Below are 10,521 nucleotides of genomic sequence, written 5' to 3' on the forward strand. Positions count from 1 at the left end.
TGCAATAGTCCTGTAAGCTCAATGGCAGTCCTATGGCACAGAGCTTGAATTTCCAAGAAAGCTATGAATCCTTTTAAAATAGAAATTTCTTGGCTAGAAACGACGTAGTTAAAGGGTTACCCTTTTCTTTCCCTCTTTCTAGCCTATCTGGTCCTTTTATCTCTGTTTTTTCTTCCTTCACTTTTCATTTCCCAGCTCCTTCCCCTGGCTCTCTCCTCTTCCAATGCACTTTTCTGCTTTTTCCTTTAAATTGGTGTTCCCCAGCTGTCCATTTTAAGCCACTTTTGCTTGAAGCTTGATGTTGCTGGCAGTGTTTCCTGCATCTCCTTCCCTATCACGGACTGGTACAGCGTTTCCACTCATCTCAAAAACAAGCATCACAAGTTGCAGATGCTTTTATGCAAGTCAAGCTCCTGAGTCTTCCTTGCAACCCAAATCCTCCCGGTTTGGGTGGCAACAGCAGGCCAAGAAGCTGGGGCTGCTCTCAGCCTCTTCATGTGGCGCTGGTTGAACGCTTGCAGGTTCCCAGTATAAATTTCTGTGGTTGCTAGAAAACAGGTTGGAAACATCTAGCAGTCGCCTCTTGGCTAGAAACCTAAAACTATTAGCCAGCAGCCAAGTGGAAGTATGATCTATATATTTATATATTAAAAAAGTGGCATCCTCATGGTCTCTAGGGATCCTTTCTAGCTTTCCCAGAAGGCCTGACCTGTCCATAACAGACCTTTTACTTTGTTCAAAGCCTCCCAAAGTTTTGAAAGGCAGCTGTGAAAGGGACAGGAGATGATTACTTTCATTCTACTGAAGCAGCTTGGCAGCATGAAGACAGTGCTTCCCTGGTTTGCATTTCTTCCAGTTGGCTCTCTGTATGGCTGCTTGCTAAGGATATTTTTTTATTTGAAACCTTGAATTCTGCGGAGACCGAGCACTTATTTCTTAGGATCACCAGGGGAAATATCTTACTGTCCCAGTAGGGTGGAAATTTTAAGCTCTGAAGCTTATAATATATGTAGTCTTCCAACATAATTAAAATAGGGTTTTGCCTGACAGTGCCACCGCGATGCAATGAATAAGATCCTGCCTGCAAATTCCAAATCAATCGGTGTTGTGGTATAATGGTGGAGGTAATTTGGAGGAAATTTCTCAGGGAAAGCCAGGACCGGGAGGGTGTGAAAAAAAGAAAAAAAAGAAGGAAAAAAAGCTGTTTTTCTGCTGGTCATCCCATGTGAAAGTGGTTGAGTCACCATCCCTGGAAGTATTTAAAAGACATGTAGGTGCGGCACTTAGGGACATGGTTTAGTGGGCATGGTGGTGTTGGGTTGGTGGTTGGACTCGATGATCTTAAAGGTCTTTTCCAACCTTAATGATTCTATAATTCTATGTTCCTCTGTGCTGCCCTTGGGCTGAAATCTGGCTGCTCACACTCAGCAAATGGAGGCTTCGGGAGTTAGGAAACTGTGCGTGCTTTCCCTGGGAAAGGGGGAGATGATGGCATGTCGCTAGGCTGCTGGGTCGAAGACGCTGACTCTTATATCTAGCTTTTACTGCAGTTTTCTATGATGCCATTTGCCTTAATTTACTCCTTTTTTGGCTTTTTAAGGTGCCCGGGGAAGTTTGGGAGAGGGTCTCCAGGCAGGAATCCCCGGTCGCTTATAGAGTGAGGCCGTTATTGCACTATAAGGACTTAGATGAGGCAAGGCTGGGGTGGACCCTAGCTCCATCCTGCCCAAATTCTGCCCCAGGCAGTGGCTGGTGGGATGGATATTATTTTCTTGAGCTGTGGCTGGGTCTGGATTAAACCAACAGCTCAGCCAACAGGTTTTATTTATTATTTAGAAAGTGTGAGGATGTATAGAGAAGGATACCTATCTCATGGCATTAAAAAAAAAAAACTCAAGAGAAATATCTGGCTTTTTTTGAGCTTGGAGGGCTGCATGCTCCATCTCTTGGTTGAGAGGAGGCACAAGTGCTGTGGAAGGTGACCCTCAGGGATGCAAACAGCAGTGCGCACCCACCCCAGGGGCTGAGCGAGTGGCCGAGGGAGTTGGTCCGAGGTGGAGCAGCGGAGGCTACCCTTTGCCCCCGGCGGCGGCTGGCGGCCCATGTGGCAGTGGACTTTGGCAGCAGGGCCCAGGGAACGGAAGAAGGGCCCCGGCAGCCTCCGAGCAGGTGTGTGTGGCTGCCGCGGGGGGTGGATGGTGGTGGGAACCCCTGGTTGAAAATTAGGGGGGGCCCTCGGTGGGACCAAAATGATGGGTGTCTGGATGCTTGTGCCCAGGGGCTCTTTAGGGCAAGGATTTAACCCTGATTTCACCTAGAAGGGGCACAAACTGGGCCATCTCTGTTCAGACCTGAGTGTGTGTCTGTCCTGTCCCCCTGCCCCCCCCCACCCTGAAATGCCTTAAACTTGGAGTGTGAGGGGGGTGACAAGTGGTTCAGACAGCATCTGGCCATCTGCCTGCATCGGGGAGGCTTGTGAGCCTTTGTGGGGGCAGTTTAGGTACCGATGCTGCAAGAGAAGATGTGGGGGGGCTTGAGGGTGGCACCCCCCTCCCCTGGCAGCTGGGGCTTCACCCATGTGTTGCCCTGGGCTCTCCTTAGGGTTTCCTCTTCTGTGTGGAACCATTATAAGTAAATCTGGTGTCCACTTGAACAGCTATATTCTTGCTGGAGCTGAAAGGCAGGAGGAAATCCCTGTTTCCACCCTGTCTCATAGCTCACGTGAGCAAAGCTCCATTCCTCCCTGCCTCTGTCTCTACTAATTTCTTTGAGAATAACTCTCCTTATCCCGCTTGTAGCTTTGCCAATGTTCCTTCCCCTACCACATATAAAATGAGGTTTCACTGCCTTGTCACAGAGGTAAAGCTGATTTGTCACCTGCTTGGGGAGGCTGTGAGTGGTGGTGCTTTGCAAGGCTGGCTGGGGGTGCAAGAGGATGCTACCTGGATGCTACCTCTTGCTCTGGGAAGAGCTGGATGCCTGTTGCTTTCAAAAATGGACCATTTCATCCTGGTGTTTTAAGGGGACCTTCAAGTTTAAGCAAACGGGGAGGTAGCTTTTCCTTGTCTTTGGGCATTTTGGAAAAGATGGTGGGTTTCCAGCAGGCTCCCAAAAGTGGAGAGCAGGTGGCAACAGGCTTCACGGGGGGCTTTCGGGGCAGCGAAAGCTGCTGATTAAATGCACTGTGGTTTATCTCATTGCTTGCAGGCCACTAAAGCTGTTTGGGACTTAATCCCTGCTCCCACCCCAAAACCAGAGAGGCTCTCGCTGGCAAGCTTGTGATGGACCCCTGGGCCCCTGCCTGGTTGTCCCAGCCCCAGGAGAGGCAGGCAGCCCGGGGGGCATGGGGAGAGGCGCACCGTGGCCCCCCACCACAGCCCAGGCGGCAGCTCCTCTGTGTGGGGCCCCCACCTCGGCCCGGCTCCTGGGATGGGGGTCATCTCCCCGGCCACCACCCCTGGAGGGAAGCCTGCAGACCGGCTTCCCAGGCTGAGTACTACGAAAGCAGCTACCCCAACAGACCATGCTCCAGGTGAGAGCTGCCTCACTTTGTGATGCTCACACTGAACCCCCTCCTTGTAAACCCTTTTAAAACAAGATTTGACCACTCCACCGCTCTCGTGGGCTTGCAACACGGGTACTTGCCCTTGTCATGGCACAGGCGAAGTGGTGAGCAGCCACCAGCTGCAGGCTCAGAGAGGCAGTGTGTCTTTAGGTGATGTCCAGCTATTAAAACAGCCAGTGACTTCTATATTTAAGGCTGCATAGCAGTTGCGGCTCTGATTTCTTCTTACAGCTGTGACTTCTGTGGTTGCCGTTTTACAGGGTTCGTCTTGGTCCCAAGGTGCATTTTTCTTGAAAGTTTGATTAAATGCAGTTCTTTTTCTACCAAGCGTAAGGTGAACAATAAAAATACAAATGGTAATATAGGAGCAAAAGAGAGCTTGCAAGCTCAGCTGCTGAAACAGCGGAGGGTGGAAGAATAAAATGTGGGCTAGAGGATGCTCTCAGTGCTGAGAAAGCTTCGAGCGCTTCAGCAAATTTGGGTTGATTTGCCTGAGTTATTGCCCTCTGCGAGTTATGGTGTGGATATGCAGGGTTTTGTGCTGAGGTTGTGCGATGCTTGCACCAGGAAGGGGGATGTTGTGTGGGGCTGACCAAATTGCTGTGTAAATTGTGAAGGCTTAAGGTACATGAGTGCCAGGTGGGTGGCTTAGGCTGGGGCTGGGCTCCAGTGCAGGGGGAGACCTGCTGAGCTGAGCGGTGGACACGGCAGCTCCAGAGCTTGGCGGAGAAGGTGCTTTTGGGGGACCTCTCCTAAAATCTGGGTGAACGTTGATCCCCATGACAAGTCCACACCATCGAGCTGAAACTGGGCATCTCCTGAAATTGCAGTGGACAGCTTTCTCATAGATGGGGATGGCTCCTGAAACTGCAGTGCACAGCTTTCTCATAGATGGGGATGGGAAAGTATCTAAGCCTCCTGCTGCTCCTTCCAGGTGTGATGCTGGACCAGTTTCTGGCCCTGCCACTGGGCAGGGCACCTGGGCAGGGGACCTGGCTTTATTTCTGTCATGCCTTCTGCCTCCAAAGGTCCCATGCAGGGCATTGAGTCTAACCCTAGATATGGTCCAGAACCTGCAGAGGTGTCCTTTCTTTCTCCGATTAAGTATGTTGCGTTGCGTTTCAGGCAAGGATATGAAGACCCCCACTGGCAGTATCCAGCAGCCAGCTACAGGGACGACTACACCTACCAAAGCCATCAGTGGCAGCCGGTGGCCTGGCAGGATGACAGAGGTATGGGCTTACCCTTTGGGTCTGGGTATGGAGGCGACTTGCTTGCAGGAGAAGTGATGCTTTCTCCAGGATGGGTGGTTCTCCCAGGGCTTGCACAACTGCAGGACGTTCTCCTGTCCATACTCCTGGGCCATTGATGGTGTTCTCCCCACGCAGCACTGCCGTCAGTTTGCATTTGGGAAATGTGAGCAGGAACTAGGTGCACCCAAGGGAATGTTTGATCTTGATCTCCATGGCTAAAAATCTATGTCATTCCCTGTTCCAGGCTGAACTCGATGCTGATGGTGCTGTCTTATCAGGGTGATGGTGGCCTCATTTTTGCTGTTTCTGGAGTTCCTGGGCTGAAGAAAAGGGGAGGGAGGAAAGAGGAAAGGACATCAGTGCTGTGTTGGCAAACGTGTACAGGACTTTATCATACCTCCTGTGTGTCAGGCTAATTTGGAAGCAAATGGGGTGTGCATGGCAAATTGCCTGACTCATTGCTTTTCTTTTGCAACTTCATTACGGCTTGTTGCTCTGGAGGGGCAATGCTAAATCTTGATTCTCTCTCTAGACCTGAGACAGGGAGAGCCTTACAGCAAGAGTACCAATTATCGGGATCAGCACTACTACAGGGGTTACCACCCCAACCTGGCCACGACCACCCCAGGGCAGGACGGGTAAGGGTGGGGAGTCTGGGCATCACCTGGTGCAACCATCTGCTGCAAAATAAGTGGGTTTGTGGCTGGTTCCAAAATCTCTGACCTTCAGGGTGTCTCTTTTGCTCCTGTCTGCAGGATGCAGACCTACGACTCCCACGAGGAGAGCTACATCTCGGCTGCCAGGAGGGAGTGGGCAGGGGGAGAGACCCTTGGCAGCGATTCAGGGGAGGCCGGTGGCCAGCCCCAAGAGGTAACCTCAAGATGGGCCGGGGTGGAGGACAAAAGGCTTGGGGATCTCCCAGAGATTTTGGGAACAATTCATGTGTCCCTTCTCCAGCTGGGAAGGAGGCTGAGGAGAAAAGGGCTGCTTTGCTATGTTGCACTCAGTGCTCAACAGTGTCCGGGGATTATTATAGTGGGTTATTAGTATTTATGAACTCTCCATCTGCTGGGCTGTCATTCCCCCAAGCACGGGGCTGTACACTGCTCCTGCACAGGGCCAAGAGCAGGACAGAAATCCAGGCTTGGTAGGATGCTCTTCTGCATCGTCCCCAGGTAGCTGAAAGCTGCATGTCATTGTCAGCTCTGTCCACCAAGTCCTGCTCCATCACACTTGTATCCTGATCACTGTGTTTTGCCAAGAGCAAATTAAAAGATCAAATCAAAGCTGCTGTGGTGGTTTTGCTCCTGGGCAATGCTTTTTTGGCTTCTCAAGCCCTGTCTGCTGTCTGTGTTGAGGAGTCCGTGTTAGGGCTAGGAAAGCTGTTGGGCTAGACTGGTGGCTGATGTAAATTATTTTAAAAGCCATTGGTTATGACCAGGGTATGTGCTATGATGAACCTAAGATGCCGAAGGGTGTGAGCTGCTCAGATGGGAATCAGCCATGCTGTGCTTTGCTTCTCCTGCTGGGCACTTTCATGGAGCAGCAGAGCCTGTCCCACTGTCCTGGGAGCAGAAAAGCAGCAGTGTCCCTAGTTTCTCAGCCAGGTTTGTGTTTTCTCCCTTGCAGCCCTTGGGCCAGCCCAGCCTGCTCCTGCAGTACCGTGAGTCAGGGCTCAGCTCCAGCAGCTACGAGCTCAGCCAGTACATCCGTGATGGTGCTGACCACTATGACTCTGTGCTTTCAGGGACATGGAGCCCAGCACAAGCAGGTGAGGTGTGATGGGGCCCTGGCCCCCTCTGACAAGGGGGGAGCAAGGAAATAAATGGCTGGCATTAGAAGATTTGCTGTCTTGCAACTTGGTCCTTTCCTGGAGGAGGTTGTGCAGGTGCAAGGCATGACTGGGGGGCTGTGGGGTGGGTGCATGGTCCAGTGGCTCTGCCCTGGTAGGTGCAGGAGTTGCCATGCATGCCTTCTGCTTTAGGGGACAGTTCTTGTATAGGGGGCCAATGGAGGGTTACTTAAGTTGGGGGGCCAGGCTGGGACCTGGTCACATCCTCCATAGTGGAGGTGGTGTGGGATCAGGGTGAGGGGACTCATGGTAGCCTGTGTGTCATTGCAGGGGGGCCCTTGGTGTCCACCCCGGCCCCGGTGGTACCCCTCAAGTTCTCATTGCCGCACATGGCGGTGTGCTTTGGAGCCAGAGGCCAGCTGGTGCTGGTGTGTCCTCACTGCCCTGCCGAGGGGCAGCTAGCCCATGTCGAGCTACACAGCCTGGAGGTATGCCACAGCCCAGCACCCCAGACTGTCCTCTGTCCCCTTGCTGGAGTGCCACCTTTTGCCCTGAGGGATGCAAACACTGTCACCCAAACAGCCTCCTTAGCAGCCTTCCTGTCCCCTGCTGCCATCTTATCTCCAGCCCACATGGACTCTTGAGTCTGCATCGTGCCAGCCTGTGCCTGGGCATTGCTTTCAGCCTTTGGGCCCTGCGTTCTGCTCCTTCAGCTCTGTAACCCTTGTCATCTGTGACCTGTTCACAGTGATCCCTTCTGATAGGGACAGATGTGGTTCACACCTCTCTGACGGATAATTCTGCTTACCTTTCTGAGGTGCTCCAATACAGAGACTGTATCCATCCCCTGAGTCTACCGCAGCGTTTCAGCCTCCTATTTTACCTCCCAAAGGAGGCAGATGCCATCTCAACAGGCATTTTTCCTGGACCTTAGTATTGGGGTCCATGTGATGGTTTAGGGTCTATGCTCTGTGGTTACCTTAAGACAATACAGAGAATGGGTTCACCAGCACAGTTGAACCTTTGGCCAAGGCACTGACTTTGAGCTAGCCCAGCTGGGGCTGACCTGATTGCTGGAGTCCAACTGCTGAATTTGCTCTTGTTTTTTAGGTAATCCTTCATGACACGAAAGAGCTGGAGGAGCTACAGGCCTTCCCGGGGCCCCTGGCCAGGTATGCCACACTGACAAGTCCAGGAGCTGTGTCCTTCTGGCTGTGCTGGCATGGCTGGCCTGGGAGCACCTCTCCTTTGGGAGGAGACATGAGCTCAAGGCAGACTTTAGTGTCCCCATGATTTTGAAACATCTGCAAAGGCCAAGTCTAAGTTCAGATTGCGAGCCCAGCCCCTTTGCTGCATTGTAGGTTGGTTTGGATTCTGGGAGATATTTTTTTTGAATATTCATAGGGTGTGGGCTTAGTGTGGTTTGTATGTCTGACCTTATTTTGTACTCATGTCCCAGAAAACTGATTTTTGGGAGATCTCTTTGGATGTCTAAAGCCCTGGGTCAGCCTGCGGTTTAGCTTTTCCTAAGGTTTTTGTCCCCTGAGACTGTTGAGCATGGCAGGGTCAGGCCCAGTATGCACCTTCATCCAGTGTGAGCTTGGGGATGAATCATGGCATATTGCATCACGTTGTCTCTGTATTGTGCTGGTTACACCAGCGTGTCTTCTGATCACTCATAACCAAAGTGGGGAGAGAAAAGGAGTGCGCAGGAGGAGGAAAACAATTTACTGAGGAAAACCATTTACTGAGCAGAAGAGCTGCATATGCCCAGAAGTTGGGTAGAAGACCTGCAGGTTACCACTTGTGCCGAAGGGGCCGTTGGGAATCTCCGTATGCTATGTTGGTGTGATTGAGTCAGGATCAGCATCTCCATCCCCAGTCCCTCTCCCCTGGCTGATCTTGTCTCAGCCACACTTTCTTTCCAATTGTCTGATTATTTTATTGTAAGACAGCAGTTCTGCCTGGCTTGCACATAGCTTAAAGGTTTTTGCTTCTGTTTCAGACCCAAGGGGTTTGTGATCACAAGTGTGTCTTTCTCCCTGCACTATGTCAGTTAAATAAGATACTGCCCATATGTGTGCCTGCTCCTGCAGCCTCAGACGTCCATGGCTCTAACAGCAGCACAGAAAAACTGAGGTGCTTTGTGGATGGATGGATGAAAATTATCAGGAGGGCAGAGAGGGTTTGAGATGCACTCTGCATCCCTGAAACAGAAATCTGCAAGGAGTCAGAGTAATGATAAAATTTAAGCATTTTTGAGCTTGGTGTGGCCAATGTGGTATGTGGTCATTGGCACTGGGGATCTTGTCTCCTCCATCTTTCACTTTGAATCTTTGGCATCCCCATCATTGAACCTGAGGATGCTTTGAGTCTGAATGATGTCCTAGATTGTTTTGCTTTGGGTTTCTTTTGATGCCTTTCTTTGCTGCTGTAGGGAAGATCTGCACAAGGTGGATGTGATGACATTTTGCCAGCAGAAGATAGCCACAAGCTGTGATCTCTCAACACAGAGAGGCAGAGATTCATCTCTTCTCTGGAAACTCCTGGTCCTCCTCTGCCGGCAGAACGGGGTAGGTGTCCTGTGGAAGGGGCTGACCCTTTTGATTTTATAAGTGAGAAGTTATATGCCCCTTAGGTGCCTCTTGATCCAGTTGCTGTTTTCAGGGGGGGTGTACCTTAAAAGTGTCCCATTCCCATAGTACTATCAATCAGTTTGATACTGCCTGGATATTTGGAGCAAACGCTCCTCTGATTGCTTCTCATCCTTGTGAACTACCAACAACCCAATGCTATAACAGCTGTGAAAGGGACTGGTGCCACCTGCATTGAGGAGCCAGCACTTATGCTTAAAAGGGGATTATTCCCTTAACCCAATGAAATCCACTCAATCTAATCTGTGGCTGCTTGTTGGAAGCAGATGAATAAGATCTTCAGAGCGAGTGCTGTGAAGGTCTTGCTAGTTGTGCTGAATCTTTTGCCGTCCAAAACTGCATGCTGGTGGCCAAGGCTGGTCTTGTTGGGAAGATGTGCTAGGATGAGGATACAAGTGTAAGGGTGTCATACTGGAAGTGCTGTCAGCCTTTGCTCATGGGGCAGCCTCCACAGGCCTCGCTCCTCCCGTTCCCTTTCACAGTCCATGGTGGGCTCAGACACAGCTGAGCTGCTGATGCAAGACTGCAGGCGCCGGGAGAAGTACAAGAGGCAAAACCCTGCGGCAAACCTGATCGGCCTAACAGATGATGAGTGGATGTCGCGTCAGCCAGGGACACTGGACCTCATCACAGGGGAGGTCCCTCCTGTCGTGGAGACGCAGGCACAGATAGTGGAGAAGTTCACCAAGCTCCTCTACTACGGCAGAAAGAAAGTAGGTGGTGAGCAGGATCCAGGACACAGGGCTGACTTTTTTTTTCTTGCACCCTTTGGCCTCTTCAGGCAGGTTTTAAAGGGAAGAGTGGTCAAGAGGTGCCTTGTGGTTGTGGGATCAACTCTTCAAGTTGTGTTTGTACAACAGGGCTTATGGCAGTGACTTCCCACCATCGGGAATTGGGAAGGGGCCCCAAGTGAAGGCAAGATGCAGAGGCTTTTACCAGCACCGCAGGTTTAGTTGCAGTTATGTGATCTCAAGGGATACCAAAGGCACAGGGAGAGAGGTGGGTTGGATGCAGAGGAGCTTGGGTGCCCAGGCTGGAATCCCACAGTGGTGGCATTGAGAGCTAACAGGCAGCACAGACCTGGAAATCCAGGAAAGACAATATTGCTATAAAGGTTCCAGTTCTTGTCATCGTGCAAGGTAGAAAGGTAAAGGGGCCTTTGGTGAACATGGAAGAGTTTTTGGAGGGTATTAGTTAAAGCCAGAGCAGTTATCAGGGCTCTTCTCTGAGCTGGGTGAGCAGAGGGTCCCCTGGCAG

General features: G+C 51.3%; 1 protein-coding gene across 1 annotated transcript in view; it reads left to right on the plus strand.

Annotated features, from left to right (window-relative positions):
* The first annotated feature begins 3,281 nt into the window (after positions 1-3,281).
* The window catches only part of SEC16B (SEC16 homolog B (S. cerevisiae)), a 19,383-nt gene continuing 12,143 nt past the window's right edge, over positions 3,282-10,521 (plus strand). The window contains exons 1-9 of the mRNA XM_009320742.1: positions 3,282-3,532; positions 4,691-4,797; positions 5,351-5,456; positions 5,574-5,688; positions 6,460-6,589; positions 6,941-7,098; positions 7,721-7,782; positions 9,048-9,183; positions 9,747-9,977. Of these exons, the coding sequence (XP_009319017.1) occupies positions 3,282-3,532; positions 4,691-4,797; positions 5,351-5,456; positions 5,574-5,688; positions 6,460-6,589; positions 6,941-7,098; positions 7,721-7,782; positions 9,048-9,183; positions 9,747-9,977 (1,296 nt within the window). The remainder of the gene's footprint in view (positions 3,533-4,690; positions 4,798-5,350; positions 5,457-5,573; positions 5,689-6,459; positions 6,590-6,940; positions 7,099-7,720; positions 7,783-9,047; positions 9,184-9,746; positions 9,978-10,521) is intronic.

The sequence above is a fragment of the Pygoscelis adeliae genome, unplaced genomic scaffold (genome assembly GCF_000699105.1).
Source record: "Pygoscelis adeliae isolate BGI_AS28 unplaced genomic scaffold, ASM69910v1 Scaffold402, whole genome shotgun sequence".
In the NCBI taxonomy this organism is placed as follows: Eukaryota; Metazoa; Chordata; class Aves; order Sphenisciformes; family Spheniscidae; genus Pygoscelis; species Pygoscelis adeliae.